At 37.5% G+C, this 23,915-nt stretch overlaps 2 protein-coding genes across 23 annotated transcripts in view; both read right to left on the bottom strand.

Annotated features, from left to right (window-relative positions):
- Positions 1–23,915, bottom strand: part of LOC120428611 (potassium voltage-gated channel subfamily KQT member 1) — a 404,586-nt gene that overhangs the window by 254,960 nt on the left and 125,711 nt on the right. The window lies entirely within an intron of this gene.
- LOC120431984 (leucine-rich repeat-containing protein 4C-like) lies at positions 19,921–21,706 on the bottom strand. The gene is made up of 2 exons (XM_039597121.2): positions 21,553–21,706; positions 19,921–21,481 (listed from the first exon to the last, which is right to left on the bottom strand). Exons 1-2 carry the CDS (start codon positions 21,579–21,581, stop codon positions 19,996–19,998), a joined length of 1,515 nt encoding a protein of 504 aa, XP_039453055.1. The 5' UTR covers positions 21,582–21,706; the 3' UTR covers positions 19,921–19,995.

Raw genomic sequence — 23,915 nt, 5'->3', positions numbered from 1 at the left:
GGTACCTTGTGCGGACGGAGAGGATAATCCACTCAATAGGATGAATTGTTTCAATGAACGAATGAACACGGTCTATACTCTCGCGAAATAGTACTTTCCTCATGAATCTTTTCGGGAGGATTATCCCCCCGTTATTTAACTTTGGGTATATGAAAGCCAGCAATAAAAATATCAACTACCTTTATCATGAAAACGAATATTTTAAGGTTTCAGTATTTGAACTATACGTTTATGTGAACAATACTCAAATTTTGATAATTTGAAAAAACACTCTTGGTGTATGAAGAATTCACGTTTCTAGACCACTTTCAAATATTTTAATTTAGAATACTTTTTATTATTTGTCAATGCGATTAGATGTTGCGAAATAATACAAAAGTTTCTATATTACTTTTATTGCTGATCTTTTATAAAATTATCATCTTTTCCTTTCTTTCTCGAAAAACTAAACGGCATACTTTTGATCGCCAAAAAGGCAGTGAAAAGTCTTTTTTTTTGCAATTCCACTGTGAAACTGTCCTGTCGTTCTAGCTTGTTAAAGGCCTACTTTTCTCTACAAAAATCAAAGAATCGAAAAGTAATACTTTTCGATACAAATGCTGAAAACTTCGACACTTCGATACAAGTGCTAAAAAGTTCACTTTTTTCAGCGCTTGTATCATAAAGCTATACATTTCATTTTGTTTTTATTTTATCGATAAATTGGCTCAACAATTGACTGAAAATTCCATTCAGAGGTTATTTTTCGGAATTGCAAGAAAAAATGTATAAACCTCGTTGCAAAACTTATTTTTTCCACAATCGTCGTTTTTATCTAATTCAGTAAACCTTGAATGTACGACTCGTGCTGAAAAATATTCTTTTTGCAACTTGTTGCATGAACTACTATTTCGGCATCCATTTGTGTGATGAAAAGTTCACTTCTAGAGTTTATTTATTAGGTCCTATAAACATATCTGGAGTTTTTTTTAAAAGGTCCAACAAACCAAATTTCCAGTTTTTGCTTTTTGGGTGTTTTTGAAACCGCCTTAAGTCAGGGGTCCTTATAGGTCCTTTTCAAAAAGAAACTCTGGACTTGTTTTTTTCAGCACTCGTTGCATTTTTTTTTTTAACTCGGAAAACCGCGTTAGGTACGACTCATGCTGACATTTTTTCCCATGCTGTAACTATTTTGCAAGATTTAAAAAGATAAATAAAAATATTATAATTGAAAGTTATCAATTCAAAATGATTCGAATGTAAAAAGTTTTCTATACGCCCATTCAACCCCATCGTCTCTATATCAAAAGTGCAGTTAGGAATCATGCCAAAAATGCCCGTCCGAGCGCTCGGAAGTACCGAGCGAGGAAAATTGCAACCCAACTCAAATTTACGTTGTCGAGAGGGAAACGTCTGTGGGGTGGAGAGGGTCTGCACTAAATGACTCTGTTTTCCGCGTAAAACATCACCGGCACTGGTGGAACAAGAGGTATGGTGAAGGGGTTTTCGCTGTCGTGCCGCAAAAATAAATCGCTTAATAATGTGTGGAAATCACATGTTGAATCAAATTAATAAATTTTATTATTTGCTCGGCAGTCGGACGCAAAAGGTGAATTTGGAAAGAGAGGGGTGTTTTGGGTGCCATTTGGCGCGCCTGAAGCGTTCAGAGAACCGTTTGGATCGCACAGTTGGGAGGAGGTCTTTTTTGGCAAATGTTCAATAAAAGTGAGCGAATCGTGTTTCTAGCTGTCGGCATGCAGTCAACGGCTTTATGAAGCAACTGGTGGAATGCCATTATGAGTCAGAATGAAAGCGTTTCAACGGCAATCAAAGAGATATAAAATTTGATGAATCAATGAATGAATTGATCACGTTTGGTTTCGATACTAAGCATTGAAATGAACTAGAAAATTGAAATGTTCCAAGATAAAACAATAAATATAAACATCAAAAAGTTTTTCAATCATGGCCAATTATTTTCAGCCAGCACGAATCTATTCCATATCAATTAACACACACGGACTGATGTCCATCACGCCACGACACGGAACGTCATAGTTAACCCATGCCAAATGCATAACCTCACCCAAGTTAGTTGGTGTCAAATCCTGGAACTGTGCACTGGCACCTCAAGTGAACCTGTTGCCCGTACACTGTCCTTACATCCGCCCTCCCATGCTCGACCCCTCACAAGCAATGTAAACTTGGCCAACCCACAAGGCAACCACACACAATATTGTAAAGTACAAATGCTGCTACACTGCCATCGCAGCCCAACCTACAGAAAGGAAAGTGCCATGGCCGTGTCCCAGGACTGTTCAAATATTAATCGGAAACAATCGATTGCTCGGACTCGGGCTTTGTTTTGTACAGATTATAACCGGTGTAGACACCGAGCCGTGTCCAGTCTCTGTGTGCGCTACCACACATTCACACACACACACACACACACACACACACACCGTACTGCACGTGAACACGTGGGTGGGGATTGTGCTATTTTTCGAAAATTGACTTTCAAGTCATTTGTTTTACAAGGCCACAAGGATGGGGCACACCGCAGCGATTTCGAGGAATTGAGCTGAACTTCAACAAAAATAGTAATTGAGGAAAGATTTTGTTGAAAATATCATTGTTGCATAACTTGGAAGGATTTTGATTTTTTTTAATATTTAAAAAATAGATTGTTGGTTTTTGGGTTTTTTGCAACATAACCATGATAACCGGGCTTTTTAGGGCATGGTCCCCAAGGTGTAATGAGCCCTAATCCCAAATATGAGCTTAATTGGATGTGACAGGTCCTGGCCCTTTGACTTTGATGTTTAAATGAGATTTAACCCGTAAAATCGGTGCGTTTTTGTTCTTACCAGCCCCTTAACGATGTTTGCATTTTTCAAAAAACTCGTTAGCTCATAGTTCGTGTTCCAGGGAACAACATTGCCGAAGAGTGCGAAAAGATTCGTCAAATTTTACAGAATTTATAACACCGCCGCTGGAATCTTCAACTGTTTTTCACTCTCTTCTGGCAGCACTTGCTGCTACTGAGCAATTCTCTATGAAAGCGGTATTTTTTCTTTAATTTTAATTTTTGTATTTTTTAATCCGGCTAAAACTTTTTTGGTGCCTTCGGTATGCCCAAAGAAGCCATTTTGCATCATTAGATTGTCCATGTAATTTTTAATACAAATTTGGCAGCTGCCCATACAAAAATGATGTATGAAAATTCAAAAATCTGTATCTTTTGAAGGAATTTTTTGATCGATGCACGGTAAAAAAAATTGGTGATTTTTAATTCCACTTTTTGTCACTAAAACTTTATCTGCAAAAAAAAATACAATTTTTTTTTATTTTCTGACATGTTTTAGGAGACATCAAATGCCAACTTTTCAGAATTTTCCAGTACGGGCAAAACATCTTTGACAAAGTTATGAATTTTTGAATCAATACTGATTTAAAAAAAAATCAAAATATTGGTAGCAAAATTTTTTTAACTTTATTTTTCGATGTAAAATCGAATTTGCAATCAAAAAGTACTAAACTCAAATTTTGATAAAGTGCACCGTTTTCAAGTTATAGAGCAATTCCAGCCCAAAACAGGAATTTTTTAGGTACTTTTTTCTCGACCCTTTCCGATTTCAATGAAACTTTGTAGACATATTATCCTAGGCATATATAAGCCATTTTTGTGTATATGGAGCCAGTTACACTCGATAATGACATTTGAGAAGGGCGTAAGTGTTTTAAATATTTTTGTATTAATCTTCTCATTGAAAAGTGCCGGCGACAAAATTGGGCGAAAAGTTCACCGCCCGGAGATCGCGAGTTGGCGCGAGCGAATGAACACCGCGAAAAAAGATTCGGGGGTGCATTGGGGTTAAATGATCATTTCGTCATTCGGTTTAATTAAAAAATAATTATTTTTTCGTAAATATCGCTACTTTGATGCGATGTAATTCATTTTTACAGTAAATTAGGCATTGTTACATCAAATTTGACCTTTCAAACGCACTAGAATGACCAAATTTTAAAACATCAATGTTTGCCAATTTGACCGTTTTACCCCCAATTCCCCTTGTAGAACAAAAGAAAAGTTCATCCGCGGTCTGTCAGCAGCACGCTGTTTTGTTTGCTGGATCAACATTTGGAAATGTCTAACGTTGAAGGAAATCGCTCAAAAAATGGAAATTAACCGATTTCAAATGTTATGGCCGCAAATGAAAGGTAAGGGTGGCTAATTTTTGATTCCGATCTGTAAAACTAGTTCTGGCGAGGGTTCTGGGCACTGCGGCAATCGATTTTACCGGCGGGTTGCTTCCGGTTGCATTTGATTTGAGGAGAAGGTTTTTCAATCCACCAGGGGCTTATTCGGGGGCAACAGTTTCGGTAGTCCGGAACTTCCGGTAAGTTTCATATTTGCAGTGTTAAGCATGAAAAACAAACTTAGACCAATCTTTCAAGTGTGCGCTCTTTTTGAGGAGGGGGCGCAAACCGAAGAAGAGCGCAACTCGGGGGAGCGTTATTTCGGGGTTTGAGCGCAAATCGAAGGAGCGTTATTGCGGGGTTTTGGCGTAAAATGGGATTTTCTTTTTTAATTTTATTTACAATTAAACGAAACATTTATATAAGGGGTCATCCACAAAACACTGATAATGGGCCATCCTCAAATCTGGGTATCCAAGAACTCCCGGATGTCATGGCCTAGATAGCTACCTGATCAACGGAGGTCTATATGGGTGAATTAACCATCGGTATAGCTTCAGATAGCTTTAGTGAAGCACGATGGATACCCTTCGTCATGTTGGATTATTATGGGTCCTCCAGGAACTCCCGGGAGTTATGACCTGATGATTTACCTGACTTCCGAGAGTTCCTGGGAAACCCATAACAATCTAGCATGGTGCAAAGTGTCCATCATGGTCCACTGAAGCTATACCCATATAGTTTCGCGTCAGGTCATCACTTCCTGGAATTCTTGGATGATCGATAACAACGTACCCCAGAGTATCTATCGTTGTTCACTGAAGCTACCTGAAGCCACACCGATGATCAATTCACCCATATAGACAATAGGGTCCTAAAGCCCTGAGTCAATTGTTATGTTCAACGGTAAAAAACAGATTAAAACCCATTTTTGATCATTTTTTTTTCATTTAAATGCAAAAAAATAGGACAGGACAACATTTTTTTTGATGAATCAACTAAGGTCCGCATAGAACGAGCTGTGATTTTATTTTTAAATTGATTTAAAATCGATTTTAAATCCTTCTCGGTCGTACAAAGTGTCATTGTACTCAGAAAAATAAGCTTTATCGTTGTGAACAATAATATCACAAATGTAAGCTTCACCTTTGGGCCCAATTGAAACATCACTAGCGTGCACAGGGTGGGGCAACATGGGGCAACAACCCCACGATCATCAGAAATTTGTTCTAAATTTGGTCAGGGGGTGTCCACAAATGACGTATTTTTCAAAACGTCCATATTATTGCCCCACCTTCCTCAAAGAGCTGGGCACGCTAGTGTGAAACATATCAAACGAAATATTTGAAACCAAACCTGCACAACAACAAACAAACAGAAAAATGAGGCGTTAATTTGGATTCAACAAAGTGTTTAATTCCTTTCGTTATTGCAAATCGACATTTGATTGCATTTTCAGATTTGTATGAAACCTTGTCCATTGATGTTTTTTTATGACCAAAATAGTTATTGTGCACTATTGCCTCATATTCTTCATACAAAATGGTGTCTGTCTATACACAAGTGCTGTGAATGTTTTCGCAAATCTGTATCTTGAGATAAGATTTTCTGAATACCAACCATTGGCAAAGTTTTAAGTTATGACCAGGTTTGAATTAAAAACTTTTTTTAGTCTAAAAAAGATTATAGTTACAATGGTTAATTCACCCATATAGACCCCCGTTGATTAGGTAGATCATCAGCATGGCTTTCTACCTAAGGTACTCGTGTGTAGTGTGTAGTAGTGCGGTTGTCAAAATCGTTATCTCTGAATCTCTCACTCCACTGCCACTGACATAGTTTATGTTTTGCTTTTCCTGGCACGGTCCATTGTTCGTTTGTTATTGTTTTGGTTTTAGTGGCACAGAGTCATGCACTCACACTAATGCAAAGCAAGATCGTGAGTACCTATGATATACAGCCTTGGATCATCAGGTCATAACTCCCGGGAGTTCCTGGAGGACCCATAATAATCCAACATGGCGAAGGGTATTCATCGTGGTTCACTGAAGCAACCTGAAGCTATACCGATGTTTAATTCACCCATATAGACCTCCGTTGATCTGGTTGATATCCAGGTCATAACTTCAAGGAGTTCTTAGAAGACTTATAACAATCCAACGTACCCCAGTGTGTCCATCGTTGTTCACTGAATACCGATGGTTAATTCACCCATATAGACCTCCGTTGATCAGGTAGCTATCTAGGCCATGACATCCGGGAGTTCTTGGATACCCAGATTTGAGGATGGCCCATTATCAGTGTTTTGTGGATGACCCCTTATATAAATGTTTCGTTTAATTGCAAATAAAATTAAAAAAGAAAATCCCATTTTACGCCAAAACCCCGCAATAACGCTCCTTCGATTTGCGCTCAAACCCCGAAATAACGCTCCCCCGAGTTGCGCTCTTCTTCGGTTTGCGCCCCCTCCTCAAAAAGAGCGCACACTTGAAAGATTGGTCTAAGTTTGTTTTTCATGCTAAACACTGCAAATATGAAACTTACCGGAAGTTCCGGATTACCGAAACTGTTGCCCCCGAATAAGCCCCTGGTGGATTGAAAAACCTTCTCCTCAAATCAAATGCAACCGGAAGCAACCCGCCGGTAAAATCGATTGCCGCAGTGCCCAGAACCCTCGCCAGAACTAGTTTTACAGATCGGAATCAAAAATTAGCCACCCTTACCTTTCATTTGCGGCCATAACATTTGAAATCGGTTAATTTCCATTTTTTGAGCGATTTCCTTCAACGTTAGACATTTCCAAATGTTGATCCAGCAAACAAAACAGCGCGCTGCTGACAGACCGCGGATGAACTTTTCTTTTGTTCTACAAGGGGAATTGGGGGTAAAACGGTCAAATTGGCAAACATTGATGTTTTAAAATTTGGTCATTCTAGTGCGTTTGAAAGGTCAAATTTGATGTAACAATGCCTAATTTACTGTAAAAATGAATTACATCGCATCAAAGTAGCGATATTTACGAAAAAATAATTATTTTTTAATTAAACCGAATGACGAAATGATCATTTAACCCCAATGCACCCCCGAATCTTTTTTCGCGGTGTTCATTCGCTCGCGCCAACTCGCGATCTCCGGGCGGTGAACTTTTCGCCCAATTTTGTCGCCGGCACTTTTCAATGAGAAGATTAATATTTCGTAATTTAAATATTGCAGTATCTCGAAGCCGTTGCATCGTATCAAAAAGTGGTCAAAGACAAACTTGTAGGAAATTTGACGGGCTTTCCGAAAAAAATACACTGACAGAAAAAAACACTCCACTTTTATGAGATTTTTTGATTTTTAAGCTTAAAAGTCAAATTTGAAGGTGAACCCACGATTATTTTTCGTTAAAATTTTTTGTGAAAATGGCCTAAGATGTTACAAAAAGACTCACGAAAAATGCAGGATGGAGCAACTCACCTAAAGAAATACAAAAATCATTTGCTGAAACTGTTTTTTTTTTTCAAAAGTGCTCTAAACGTCAAAATTTTCAAAAACTGGTTACGAGAGTCGATTCCGGTTGTCAACATCGATTTGCTTTACACTCCGAAACGACGCTACTTAGTTTTGCGTATACGCACCTCCCTCACAAATTGCAAATGAAAAAAAAAAAATAAACAAAAAATATGCTGGCACCCCTGCCCCCGAATGCCATCATCGACGTAGACCACCGATTTGACGTGAAAGCTCCCGTGGCCTTGATGTTCCTGCCAGAACCGTGTCGTCCAGCAAATTGTCAAGTTTTTTCGCCCTTCTTCCTGCTATATATTCACTCAACCAGAACACTCAACTTGACGTTTTCCCCCAAAACTCACGTTTCACGAAAACATCTCCGAAAGGATCAGCCGGTGGAAGTGGATGAAAATGAGGGTGTAATAAATATTCATTAAATTCCGAACCTTTCGCGTTCCTCTGAATGGGCGGCGGTGAAAAAATAAACCTGAATTTTCGGGACATTTGATGACGAGGAGCACCGGCAGTAGCCAAACGGCGGTGTGTAGATAATGATGCTGTAATGAGCTTTGACTTGGGATTTCCCGAGATCGTCGACGCCGGTTTGTGGTTGTGCATAATGGATTTAATCAACGTGGCAAACGCGGACTTGTTTTATGTGGGAAAGATGTTTTGTGTTGAAGTTGGAGAAATATTCTTGTTTTGATCATTACTTTTTCAATATCACGAGTTTTAGCAATTAATTTCCATAAACATATAACGTTTTGGCAGAGGTTCTATTTTTTCTGGAATCGAATAAACACAATTCCAGTCTCAATTGGGAGGATATTTAAAAGTAGACGCTTTCTACTCTTCAAGGATAACAATAATTTGGATAGATCAAGGAGTTACTCAACGATGAAAAAGGATGTCCTCCCCTTTCCTTGATCACAGTTCCTTTGACAACATTTGCCTTTTGCGAGGAAATCTTCCTGACTGACTACGCGTTAAGCTTAACGAACCAACGATTCCACGAATTTCTATTGCCTTCGTAACCGGAATGACGAAGTTTTCGCTTCGTTGAGCGCAACAAGAACTCGCTCGTCATACTTCAGGAAGCCAAAAATGTGCGTATTTTCCTTTTTGCAGCGATCGAGTTTAGTGGATTGCACCAACTCTTCCGTAAAATTCACGGAAAAGATTTTAAGCTCAAATCCAACACCAACTTTAGCTGCAAGAAGATGGAAAAATATGAACTCATGTTCTGCTCTCCGAAACACCATCAATAATACTGTCGCCGTCATCGTCATAACCATCACCATCATTTATTACCGTGCAGCCAACCAAACAGAAGCTCAATGCCGCAGCATAACTGAGCAGCAGCATACCTACTTAAGTCACTCAGCTTGAGATTGAGAGAAGAAGCAGTGTGGCCATCGGATCGTAATGTTGCACTTTAGAAACCACCATCAGGACAATAAATACCACCCCACTTTTATGGATCGGCAGCGTGCCGATGGCAGTTTTACGAACAAATGGATCCGCTAAGTAGCACTTTTACCATTGCCTGCCAGGCAAGGATGCCAGTTAAACGGAGTTATTATCGATACTGCACAGCGAGAGTGGGAGGAGCTCGTGACAGAACTATAAATTATGGAAGTGAGCCATCATCCATCCAGCGTAGCTAACGCTTTTGTGCGGAATAATTTGCACTATGGTGTTTTTATTACAGCCAGCACGATAAGATAAAATTGGAGATTTTGTACACTGAACATAAATTTGGCATCGGTAAAATCTCAATTAATCACAATCAAAACATTTTGTGTTGAAAAAAAGATAGCAGTAATATGTATTACTTATGAGCAATTCTCTACGAAATCGATCTTTTTTTTTAGAATTTTAATTTTTGTATTTTTTAATCCGACTGAAACTTTGTTGGTGCCTTCGGTATGCCCAAAGAAGCCATTTTGCATCATTAGTTTGTCCATATAATTTTCCATACAAATTTGGCAGCTGTCCATACAAAAATGATGTATGAAAATTCAAAAATCTGTATCTTTTGAAGGAATTTTTTAATCGATTTGGTGTCTTGGGCAAAGTTGTAGGTATGAATATAGACTACACTGAAAAAAAAGATACACATTAAAATTTTTTTTGGAGATTTATTATTTAACTTTTTGTCACTAAAACTTGATCTGCAAAAAAACACTATTTTTAATTTTTTGTTTTGAAAAAAATATTTTTAAAAAGCTGGGAAAATTCTCAATATTTTGCTTTTTTCAACTTTGTTGAAACGACCCTTAGTTGCTGAGATATTGCCATGCAAGTGTTTAAAAACATGAAAATTGATGTTTTCCAAGTCTCACCAAAACAACCCACCATTTTCTAACGTCGATATCTCAGCAACTAATGGTCCGATTTTCAATGTTGAAATATGAAACATTCGTGAAATATTTTCAAAATTTTTAAACCAAGACTAACATTTTAAAAGGGCGTAATATTGAATATTTGGCCCATTTGAAATGTTAGTCTTGATTTAAAAATTTTGAAAATATTTTTTTCGAAAATATCGGAAAATTTCACCAATGTTTCATATTTTTACATTATAAATCGGACAATTAGTTGCTGAGATATCGCCGTTAGAAAATGGTTGTTTGGGTGAGATTTAGAAAACATAAATTTTCTTGTTTTTTAACCTTTGCATGGCAATATCTCGGCAACTAAAGGTCGTATCAACAAAGTCCGAAAAAGCAAAATATAGAGAATTTTATCAGCTTTTCAAAAATATTTTTCTCAAGAGTGGGCAAACAAGGGCACTATTTTTAAAAAATCAATAACTGCGACTATTTTGAAAAAAGTTACATAAAAATGGCTATAACTTGAAAACGGTGCACTTAATCAAAATTTCACTAAAGTACTTTTTGATTGCAAATTCAATTTTACATCGAAAAATGAAAATGAAATGAAAATGTTTGCGACCAATATTTCGATTTTTTGAAAAAATCTGTATTGATTCAAAAAATCATAACTTGGTCAAAGAATTTTTGCCCATCCTGGAAATTTCTGAAAAATTGGCGTTTGATGTCCTCTAAAACATATCTAAAAATAAAATTTTTTTTTTTTTTGCAAATCAAGTTTTAGTGACAAAAAGTGAAATTAAAAATCACCAAAAAAATTTACCGTGTATCATTTTTTTTCAGTGTAGTCCATATCCATACCTACAACTTTGCCGAAGACACCAAATCGATCAAAAAATTCCTTTAAAAGATACAGATTATTGAATTTTGCAAATCATTTTTGTATGGACAGCTGCCAAATTTGTATGGAAAATTATATGGACAAACTAATGATGCAAAATGGCTTCTTTGGGCTTACCGAAGGCACCAAAAAAGTTTCAGCCGGATAAAAAAATAAAAAATTAAAATTAAAGAAAAAAGACCGATTTCGTAGAGAACTGCTCAGCACTGGAATATTCTATAAAAACTTACTAAACACCTAAACTTCCATACAAATACCCCTTTTTTCTCGAGCTTGGGAGTTAAGGTGTTAATCTACTTATGTGGTAAATGCCTTCATCACACTTTACGAACAATTGCTGATATGGTAGGTTTAGATAAATAGTATGGAAATATTACTTAAGTGATCATTACTTTAGTAATGGGTAGTATGATTGATCCGAAAATAGTTTACATACATTTAAGTTAGATCCTGCCTTAAAAAAGTACATAAATATCACTTAAGTGGTCATAACACGAGACAGGGTTGCCAGATCTTCAATATTTTAGATTCGTTGGAAAGGGTTTTCGATCACCCAACCATCGCTGAATCGGATGATGGATCCGGACATAGTTTACATTCAGTTTTCGATTCTGAGTCGATAGTCGAATCGACACCACAGTGACATTATTTTTTTTTAACTCTACTCATCAATACTTACAACTTTTTCCCAGAAACCAAATCGATCAGAACATCATATATTTTCATAGCATTTCTGATCGAATAAGAAAATCAAAGAAAATTACAATAATGAATCCTTAGTGCTTTACTCAACAATTGAAATTAGAGCGTCCAATTTCCCGGCCCGGGAAAAAATTTCCCGGGCATTCCCGGGATTTCCCGAAAAAAAATATTTCCCGTTTCCGGGAAATTTGTAGATTTCCCGGGAAATCCCGAAATTTATTCGGAAGTATACATTTTCTTAAATTTTTGGAACTATTTTTTTAAAATGCTCTGAAAAAATAATAAATGAACAAACTCAACATGATTTTGTTCAATTAAATGTATTGTTTGGTTTATATATAATTAATCAGATTATCAGAAATTATGATATCAGAATTATTTCTGATAATATTAATTTTTTAAGCAACTGGGAATAGATCTTGCTTAATGAGTATTAAATTATTACAATTAGGTAAGCTTTTAACAGATTGATGTTATTTCATCAAAACAATATTAACTCCTTACCTCCAAATTAAAATTGAGATTTTTTTACGTTTTTGTTTACCATGATCAAATGAGATGAAAATCGAATTTGTGCAAAAAGAATTAATTCAATTGGTTGAATACCTAGTACTAAAGAAATTACAATTTGAAGTAAAAGAATTATGGAGCACTGGTGCAACTACAGGTGTTAGAGGGTTTAATGTGAAAAAATAGAAGACTTTTTGTGGAATGATGTTAATTTATCGTATAATTTAATTCATGTTGCATAATAATACAAAAAAAAATGAAAAATTAGTTTCTATTGTTTGTTCTCAAAAAATGCTAAAATATATTCAAAGCTTGCTTCAAATATTTGGAAACATTGGGTTGTTTGGAGTAAAACCAACTCTAAAAAGCTTTACCATTTGTTCAAGAGCTGAAACCAGTATTTGTCATGAATAACATAATTTCTGAATGTTTTTTTCTCATTTCAATAAATTGGTCACAGTGGAAAGTTTAAAATTTTTCATAAAAAAATACCAAAATACATTTTCTTAGAGTTGAATGATTTTTTACATGCAGTCAAGCTGTTAATTGTTCTTCACACTTATTTAAACCATTAATGTTGATGTGCTATACAATTTTATTGCTTTTACTTTCAATAAATTTAAAATTTCTCGGGTATTCCCGGGAAAATGGCTGAAAATTTCCCGTTTCCCGGGAAATTTGTAACCTCGGGAAATTGGACGCTCTAATTGAAATAACAAAACGTTACTTAATCTACCTTAAGGTGGTTGGTGCCTTCCTCACATTCATAAATTGAACACACTACACAGCCTCAAAAATGTGTATAAATAACACTTACTTTATCAAAATATCTAAAATCCGGCCTAAAAAAAAGTGTATTAGAAACAATAAAGTACTTATAACTTTTAATATGGTTGTCAGATTTTAAATATTTTGGACTCTTTAGAAAGATCTCTTGATTACACATCCAACGATAGGGTGCATGCTAGATCCGGACAACGTTTTTATCAAAATATCTGAGATCCGGCCTCAGAAAAGTGTTTAAATAACACTTAAGGGCTTATAACTTTTGATATGGTTGACAGATCTTCAATGTCTGGGGTCGTTAGAAAGGTTTTTTATATACCTTTCTAAAAATGTATAGCATGACTGGTTTTCTTACATAAATCACCCTTTTTACAATCTTTTGAAGTTTAGCTTAAATCGTTTTTGGCATAACTTTTGAAGTACTTTTCTGAAATTCATAAAAACTAACTAGGGTCTTGTGGGACCCCAAGACGGATCGAATGAGACCAGAACGGTCCAAATCGGTTCAGCCAGTCCGGAGATAATCGTGTGCATATTTTTCGGTGCACGGACTTACAGTCATACACACGCACAGACATTTGTTCAGAATTTGATTCTGAGTCGATAGGTATACGTGAAGGGTGGTCTACGAGGTCGAATAAATAAATTCATTTTTCGAGTGATTTTATAGCCTTTCCTCATTTAGGCGAGGAAGGCAAAAACATCAAAAAATTAAGAAGAACAGCATTTTTTATGTTTTCCTTAGACATGACATTTTGGAATTTCATCGGTTTTAAATGAACCCTCGCTGGTTTCGCTGCAACAAAATACTACAAGTTTTCATTTACAAAGATTAAATAAAACAGATAATCTTAATTTTACTCAACTAAAAATCTATTCAAATTTAATCCAATCGAGAGAACAAAAACGCCCAACGAAAAGTAAACGAGATAAGATTTCCATTTCCCACACCCCCTTCAACTCAAAAATCACTCAGCTCGTCTTCGCCCGCTGATATTAATGAGAAAATCAATAAAAATGAAATTAGACCTCACCGTCAGCAGTATACCGGACGGATGTGTTGGTGGTGTGGTTGGTTGGTGATACAACACACCGCGTCCTTGCCCACCACCACCAAAGCCATTCCAACACTGGATCTTGGTGGGAGGGGCGAGGAGGGATGAAGTAGGTGTGACGGGAAGGACATCCACGCTTTTGAATTAAGCTTTCCAATACGTAATGGACCGAGTAAACACAGAAAGCGAAAAGCTGGGGAAAAGTGTGCTGGTCAGGTCAGGGAGAAAAGCTCAAGAGCACACGTACACCAGCACCACCACCACAACGCTTACGAGAGCTGACGCTGCCATTGTCTCTGTGTGAAGTAATAAAAATATTATATTGTTGGAAAATGTACACAACATTTTCCTCCCTTTCTTTCGCGAGAGGGAAAATAAAGCAGCTAAAGCATAAAATACTGCTTTCGATGGGTGGTTCGTTTCGTTTCCTGTGGTACACCCGAGATTTGTTCTTACAACGACATTAGGAGGTTTGATGGTTTTGGTCGTTTGTGGAGAGCTGGAATAATTTCTTGGTACAGTAATGGCATTTGTCTATTCAAATGAATCATTAACTTTCGCGCAAAGTTTTGCCACTGTGGACTGGACATTCAAATAAAGCTGTATGGCCATGAGCTTAAAACAAGGGTTTATTCATGATGGTCATTTAAATATCTGAAAAGCATTCATGTTTTGAGTGATCTTGTTAAAATTTACAATACATTTAAAACACGTTTTCCTGAACAGAACAATAACTAGAAAAGATCGTGCTCAAATAATCTTTGAGAAGAACAATTCTCTACCAAAACCGGAAATGGATTTTATTTGTATTTTTTGATTTGGCTCAAACTTGTGTCATTGGTGCACCCATACAAGTCTCCATACAATTTTGGCAGCTGTCCATACAAAAATGGTTCGTAAATATTTGTGAATCTGTAATTTTTTGTTACGGCGCAAGTCTTGGGTGACCGAGAGATAATTAAATGACCCGAACATGGGTAAATAACAAGGGAAATGCGTAATAATACCTTTCTCTGGTATCGATACCAAATTTTGGTATTTCTGGACCCTTAAAAATTTGTCTTAAGGATTATGCAAGAGCAAAATATGGTATCATACCAATTTAAGGTATTGTTTTAATTCAATTCAATTCAGGTTTTATTAGTGGATTATCATGATACAATTAGTGCATTTAAGTACATTACAGAGTTTTGGGGTTCCTTACAGCTGTGAGTTATTTCATAGTTCATTTGGAAACTCTAATTGCTTTTAAATAAGGATTTAACAATAGATAGAAAAATTTAAAAAAAAACTATCTGTACTTGCTAAGGAAAGGGGATAGTGAGAGAGGAAAGCTTAAAAATAGATCACAGTAAAATAGTTATCCATTATAGATATACTTAATCATAAGTTCGCCAAGCGCCATAAATTGCTCTGCCTTGTTACGGCAGGTCTTGAACCGCGTTAGCATCTCCCCCGCGAGAGCAAAGAACTCCGGCAGGGTGAAAAGATCCTCGCCAGTTACTTCTTGCTGCGCCGAATTGCCGCCAGCGGCGACGACGCTGGCAAATGAACGTCCCCATCCAGGAGGAGACGCTAAATTGCTCGCTGGAACCGTACGCTGCTCAGCTGCAGGAACGGTTGTGCACGTACTTCGATGAGGAGGGCGGGACGCTGCTGGTTTCTTCTTCCTCTTTTCCTGCTCCTCGAGGTAAGCTTTGCGTGCGCTGCATCCACGGTAATTACTGGTATGATTACCTTCGCAGTTGGCGCACTTGATGCGCGGCTTGGTTTGGGCTGCGTCATCCCCCAAATCCGCCTTCCGTGGCAGTGAACACACCTCAGAAAGGTGTGTGCCACCGCATTTCACGCAACGTGGCTGGAGGTTGCAGTGTCGCGAGCCGTGGCCGTACTTCTGGCAACGGTGGCATTGCGCTGCGTCGTTCGGGTGTTTCGAGTAAAACCGCCAGTTTACCCAAAACCCGTCCAATGTTTTAATCCGTCGCAGGTCCTGGATCTTGACGGCACCGCGGTTGAAGTACAACAAGTACAGCGTGTGCGTACCTGTCTCCGTGGTCTTGCGCGAGAGCACCTTTATCTCCCGCGGTTGTACTTTCGCGTTTTGGAGGTGTTCCTCCAGCTGCGAAATATCGCGATCCATATACCCGCCGAGGACAATTTTTACGGGGACGTCCTCTGCATGGCTAAAAGTGTAGTGCCTTATCCCATTTGCTTTGAGAGTCGCGATCACATCGGCAAAACTTTTTTTGTCGAGTGTGATGACTTGCACTGCAGTTTTGCCTAGCTTGAGCGAATATTTATTGCCCTCGAGGAGCTCGTCAATATCGTCTGCGAGATGGCCCAGACAATAGATAGGCGGCGGCCTTCGTTCTTGTGAACGCGTTTTGTTCTTCTCCTTTGCGCTGGACTCAGGAGTGTTGCTGTTGTCGTCGTCGTCGTCACTGCTTGTTTCGCCGTCTTCTTCCTCTTCCCCGCTGAGGGGCTCGTACGGGTTGCTGATTGGAATTCCACCCGTTGATTTACTGCCGTCGGGTTTCGGCGTCTTCACCTGGCTCGAACCTGCTGCTGCCGCGGTCTTCCCACGTGTCAACACGGGACTTCTCGGGGCCACGATGCCACGTGGTCGATATTCGGGGTGCAAAAGAGTTTTGTCGATGACACTTTCGCTCGTTTTAGCGATGGCGGCGGTTTTGGCGACGGTTTGTTTACCACCTTTTTGCACTCGGCCGGTGGAGGAACTTCGCGAATGTTTCGAGGCCGCACTCGAGCTGCCACGACCCCGGCCGGATTTCGGCATCTCGGGGAGGCAGTTTCGCGGATTAACACGTAACTCGCGACGTTAAAATCGAAAAAACTTGGAGAGCGTCGAACACCGTGTTGTTGAGGTATTGTTTTAAAATTGCAAAATTGCAGCATTTGTCAATGGTCGAAAACCACATTTTGGTATTCTTTTGGCATTACAGTATTTTATCAAATTCCTCTGGAACTATGGAAAAATTTTGACCAGTTTTGACAAAATAATTAATTTTGCGCTAAAATGATGTCTCAAAGCGAATGCTTTCATTGAAAACCGGAAATTTCCAACTTGATTTTAAACATTTTTGATATACCCCCTATAGAAATTACTTGAAATTGTGGAAAATTTTCTAAGTCAGGATGGCACATTTTGGTATTATTTTGGTATTAAAGTGTTTTATCAAATTCCTCTGAAACTATGGGAAAATTTTGACCAATTTTGACAAAATAATAAATTTTGCGCTAAAATGATGTATCAAGGCAAATGCTTTAATTGAAAACCGGAAATTTCAAACTTGATTTTAAACATGTTTGATATACCCCCTAAAGAAATGACTTGAAATTGTGGAAAATTTTCTAAGTCAGGATGGCACATTTTGGTATTATTTTGGTATTGAAAGGTTTCATCAATTTTCTCTGAAACTATGGAAATTTTTTTAAAATTTTTGACGAGATAATTAATTTTACGCTAAAAGGACTTGAAACCCAGAAATGTTAAAGCTGATTTATTTTTTTTTTGTGATATACCCACTAATATTTTTTTTCAAACACGTTGAAATTTCTCTAAGTCGGGATAACCAAATACTTTGAAAAACGAGTCAATCAACAGATTATTGAATTTTGGTGAATTTCAAACCAGTTTCATTTTAATAATACTTATTTTTCAATCAATTTTTTTTTTTACAATTTTTCAGAAGCTTCAAGAACTTCAAGCACAGGCCGTTCATCAATGACAAATGCATTCGGTGTGGTGAAGAATATCACTAAGAACAACATGGAATCATCAGGTGAGTAGATTTGGCTGTTGCATATGGATCATTTCCGTTTTTTTCACTAACTGCAACTGCTGCACTAAAAATGGTATGAAAATACCAAATTTTGTTATTACTTGTGCAAATACCAGCGACCAAAATGTGCTCTTGGTTGCCCAGTAATAGATGGTAAAATACCATGAAATTATACCAAAATCATGTTTGTGGAAGACCACAGGAATACCAAAATATGACTTTCCAAAGGCGCGGGAATAACTAAAATTAAAACTATGGCAATACCAAGTTTTGGTATTCAAGCAATGTTCAAAAATCCAGAAGACCTCAAGTTGGTATTGAAATGATTTTATTTTGTGGTATTATTTTACCTTTGGAATAACATAGTTTGGTATTGTTGTGCCCTTCCACATACAAGATTTTGGTATGATTTCATGGTATTTTACCATCTATTACTGGGCAACCAAGAGCACATTTTGGTCGCTGTTATTTGCCCAAGTAATACCAAAATTTGGTATTCCCGTGTTATTTACCCCTGCTCGGGGAAGAACACGCGTCGTAATCAAACATAAAACTATTTTATTACGAGACAAAACTAGCCAGACATGTTGTCTGGTAAACGGGCTGAAAACGACAAACTGTTCTGGGACGAGGATCGTCCCAGTCAACGCAATCGGAATTCTGAAACGGAATCCAATTCGAATCGTTTACGTATTCCGTTTTAAACGCAACAACCGGTACGTACACGGAATCGGTTGTTGCGTATGAAACGGAATACGTAAACGATTCGAATTGAATTCCGTTTCAGAATTCCGATTGAGTTAACTGGGGTGGTTTGGCTGTTGCGGCATCTGTTGTGGTGACAGCCAAGCTGTTAACGAAGAGCCCAGCGGGAAAGCGAGTGGACCTCCACAGTTGATGGCAGTGGTCCCCAAGCTCTGGTCCAGTTGTCCCAACACTTTTGAAGGAATTTTCTTATCAATTTGATCAATTTGGTGTGCGCATTCATACATGCTGTTGATTAGGGAAACACTACTAGATCGCCGAAACCTTTGATCAGTAGTGCTGAAAGGATATTACGGTTCTGTTCAGTAACGGAGGGGCAACCATGAGTGGTCTCTCATGCTCATGCCCATGCTCAATTTTCTGATCAGGGAAAAAACCCTTTATCAGCCTATTTCTATTATCGGCCTATCAGCACTTTGATCATGAATTACAGCTTTCATAAAGTGTTTTTGACTGTTTCAAAGTAACAAATAGCTCAAATAAAAGTGAGCAAGCAACTCTCCATTGTTGATGTATCAAAAAATGTTGATTTAATAGCCGAAAACTGCAAAAGTGATTAAAATTGGTCGAACGGCTTAGAGTGATTAAAATGGGTATATTTCCCCTAGTTATTGATTAGGAATGTTCAGAAAAAAATCGGTACACAGAAAAAAATCTTGCCGATTTTTTAAGTTAACTTTTTTTTTACAAAATCTCAATTTCCCAAAACTGGTATTTTTTTTATTTTCGAGATTTTTTGATATGTTCTAGGGGACCAAAACCCGCAATTTTCGAGCCATAGCTATGTCTGCATGATTTTTTTTCAAATATAGGCCAAGATTTTTCTGGGGGTTCTCAGGCCGAAATAATTAGACCAGTATTTTTGTTTTGTCCATTAGGGTGTCCTACGCAGTGTTAAGGTGGTCCGAAAAATGTCAATTTTCGTTGATTTTCGCAAAAACCAATTTTTTCTATTTAACAACATTTCCATGTACAAAATTCTTTGGTGTCAGTTAAAATGTTTTTACTTAGTTAGTAAATACCAAAAGTAATTTTCTCTTTGACCCCCACTGAAGGTACTGGAAATCAGTTAAAGATTAAATGCAATACGAATTAAGGTTCTGCTTGCTCCTTTGGTCATCTGTTCCACTTCTCCAAAATGTATGTTTGCTTAGAATTGATAATTACTGTTTTATCTGAACTGGTTAATTAATTTAGTGTGCAATAAAAATTGTAATCTCTCAATTTTTTTCATTCAACAGAATCCGAACTTAAGCGATCACAAATAAATCGCTTGCATGAAATTAGTTAATGATTTTGTTGTTTGACTAATAAAGTGGATTGTACTGTTTAAGGATCATAAAATTATAGATTAGTAAGGTGTTTCAATAAATAAATAAATTTACAGACTGTTTTCATGAAACGGAAATACAAAATTTATTAAAATATGAGTGCTTTAAATTCACTAACACATGGACCGTGTACATTTAACCTCGCTTGTCAATTTTTTCCTGCAACTCCTTAATTTTTTTCTCGTGCTCAACTACCGTAGCGTTACGCGCATCGATGTCACCCAGCAGTCTTTTCTTCCGATCACCCAAATCTTGCAGCTCTTCCTCGATTCTGGCAATGTCGGTTTGCAGGTTTTGCAGCTTCCGTTCCTCTTCGTTGACCTGCTCAAGTGTAGCCTTATTGTCACCATCACGTTTCGTGAAAATCTGTTTCAGCTGCTCCGCCGGATTTGCTGGAACTTTAAACCCATCGTCTTGGTATAATTTTCCAATGTAACTGGTCAAATCGTTCAGCGTTGTTTGCAGTTGATTGTTTTCGTTGTCGATTTGAGCCTTTTCAGTTTGTTTGGTTTCGAGCAGCTTTATTTGCTGATTGAGGATACCTTGCAGGGCTTCCTTATCCTGCGCAACCAAAGATTGAATATCGTAGGCGGCCGCGTTGGCAACCTCGTACACCTTGTTGTCGTCTCCGTCGCACGGGCTTGGCTTGTAGTTGGCACAGTTGGGACCGTGTTGTTGATGCATTGAAGAGTTTTGCAGGGCCTCGTGTTGACGTTTGTTGTACCGAATCACGCGATCGGCGTAAGGTGCTGATGATTGTATGCAGCATAGGTTATACCTCGTATCGGCCTTACAATTACGCTCGTCTGCTACTAATTTCGCTCGAGAATGTTTTTTCAAAAAATCGTTTACAGAATTGCAGTCCAAATCGTTTGATACAAGATCAATTGTTCCTAAACCGTTGAATATCAACGATTTTTCAAACATTACAATTTCATTATTTTTTAGATAAAGCTGTTGGACGTTTGGTATAGCATTAAATGATTCGTCTACTATGGTAAGTATATTGCTGGACAAATCTAGATATTGCAAACTGTTTAAAGCTCTGCCTCCAGATGTTTGAAAAATACGGTTGTTGGCCAAGTTTAAGTAACTTAGAGACCAAGGTAAATCATCGAAATTGATTTCACTTATTTCATTGCACGATAGATCGAGAGCTACCATCCTAGATTGCCTTTTTAAGTCGGGAACCCCATCCAATTGATTCTTGGAAAGATTCAGCTCTTCGACATCGGAGCCGTCAAATGTCACTCGAGAAAGTTTGTTTCGCACCGCAACAAATTTCTTGACACCTCTTGGCACCGTTACATATCTCAACTGATTATAAGTCAAATCAATCTCTTGGACTGTGTTACCAATTCCTCTCGGATCATCTTTCAGTAGATTGTAAGACAGATTTAGTGCTTTTAAGTGACTAGCGGTTCCAACATCTTGACCGAAAAACCTTTCCATCAAATTTCCATGCAGGTCAATCGATTCTGCCAACTGCCGGTACTGCGTCAATCCAGAAGGAATCTCATTACTGTTCGAGGTGATAATCCTGAGGTCTCTGCAAATTCCTTTATCTTTGCAGCTGACAACCGCTTTGGACGAAGCTAATGATACAACGCACAGTAAACTCCTAAAAATGCAAAATAACAACATTTAAGCACAACAATGTCACAAATTTCCACTAATTTCAACTAAAATTACCACAATCCCAGCACCAACTTTGTTCCCATGGTTCCACCGTCTAGAAAACGAACCTTCTTCCATTAAACTTAAGCCTGCAATGATCGCAACTTCCCGAGCCGGAGATCTTGTGAGACTCGGCGGGGAATTCCCAGCGATAACTGCCGCTTGGGAGGCCGTAGGTTATCAACCAGGGAAGGCGAAAACGAGAGAGAGACATCATAAACGTGTTTATGCGCCAACTTTGAGCGATCTTGGGCGGACTGAACGACCGGTTGAAAGAAGAGCCGAGATGACGACGCGATCGCGACTCGTCGAGGGAATCCCCCATTAAGAGTGTGACATTTGAGCAGCGTTTAAAAGCGGTAAACTTAAAGTTTTTTTTTCAGCTCAAAGCTTGTTTTAAATAAATTCCATTTGACTGATTGTCGAGCTAGTTTTAGGAGATGGAAAAAAATCGTAGTTATCGTGTAAAGCAATACATGGTGTCAACATGGTTTTAGATGTGAATTTCAGATTTCTGAAGACTCCGCAAGTGGCGCTGTAAACATTATTAATGCAAACTTTTGTTAAATCACACCCACAGTATAGCAGCGCCGCCCGAGTGTCTTTATTCACACGGCGGTGTTTATCATGTGGATGGGATTTAAATCCAAAAATTTTGGAGAAGGTCACTTTTTATTTTATGAAATTGAGCATATCTCTGCCTATATTGAACCAAAACTGATACTTTTTAAGGGAAGATGCTCTACAAACTGTTCTCTACAATGTGATTGATTCGAAAATGATTTAAAATGTAATGGTGCAATATGGCAGGGAAATGAAAAAAATATTGTAGGATCCTTTTAGGTAATAATTAGCTTTTCAATGAAATACTCTATGATTAGCATTGTGCAATGCTCTAAATTGTGTCCAGGCAATATGTTGCTGTATTTTCATGACATATTGTATGAATAAAAGATTTTTCTTCGATCATTTTGGTACTTCCACATTTTGGATTTTGGAGTAATTTCAAAGAAAGCTAGAAGTCTGGTATGTTGGGAACGGACATTTGTTTTATTGGAGGTCAAATATTTTGAAAAGAAATTTGATGAATTTGTAAATGAATTTATCGAGTTGAGCGACTTTTCTGAAGAAATATCCTATAAAATCGAAAAAAACAATCTTCAAGAAAAATTTGCTGTAGACCCCCGACGAAATATCTCGTCGCCTTCTTTTATGGTGCCAAATATCAGACCTGCAAATTTTTTTAACTTGAAAAAAACCGTGATAACGATACCAAAACTTAAAAAAACATTTAAGCGAGATTCTTTTAAAACCCTTAACTTTTTCTACAATTTTTTACCGGATATCAGTAAGATCAACTATGATGAACTTTACTATCGGTTGATTTTGACCGAAATCGATAGTTTTCAGTTCACGGTTAAACTTCTTGTTTAGAATTGGACTAAATAGTTATTTTGAGATACGATAAACATTTCTGCTCTTGTTTCATGATTTTCTTGTTTCATTTTTAGTATTTTGATTATCATTTTACTTGTTTAGTTCATGTTTGTTTCTGATAGTATTGGCTTTTTCTATCAGTACCTATCATTACCATTTGCCTTTTAAATTTTCTATTTATTTCATTTACTGGGCTGTTTTGGCAAAGACATCATTACAGTATTTATTCAAAGCTGAGATATGGGGCACCTTTCAACAGCTAACTAATTCAGTAATTTTTTTTTGCATGTTTTTACAGTTTTTTTTATTGTTTTTGCCTGTTTTTCATTTTTCTTTACTTTCAAATGAAACCATTATCATTTAAATAGTTAAATAAGCACCGCTATCGCCCTTGAAAAAATTTCATTTTTTTAAAATATTTCAGAATTGAAAAAAAAAATCTGTTATAAACAAGCCTTACCCGAGAAACTTCGTCTTGTCTTTTTTTGTTTCATGACGTATAGCTTGTTTGCTTATTCAGCCTCCTGTGATCAAAATTTGATTTTACGCAACTTTTCCCATACAATCTGCAGACGCTCCGGAATCGGTCCCAGAGTGGTCAAAGTGGCAATTTTTCAGCATATAAACCTTCCTTGGGCTTACACGAACCCAACGCAACAACCCAGTCACAACGTTCTAGCAGGATTCTAGCAGAGTTCTCACAGAGCTGGACATTCTTACAGCATTCTAGCAAAAATGTTCAACCGTTCTAGCAGGATTCTGGCAGAACCAGCTCTGCTAGAATATTTCGTGACTGGGAAAGAGTACCTCGATCCGACTCTCCGTATTGAACTGATTCGCGTTCGAACAAAACCATCGATATTTTTTATATGTATAGATTGAGTCATCCATAAATTATCGTTCACGTTCATGTCTTAGATTCGCCAAGATCATTAAAATTT

This window comes from Culex pipiens, chromosome 3 (genome assembly GCF_016801865.2).
Source record: "Culex pipiens pallens isolate TS chromosome 3, TS_CPP_V2, whole genome shotgun sequence".
NCBI lineage: Eukaryota > Metazoa > Arthropoda > Insecta > Diptera > Culicidae > Culex > Culex pipiens.
Note: the sequence above shows the minus strand (reverse complement) of the source record. Positions and strands in the feature narration are given on the sequence as shown.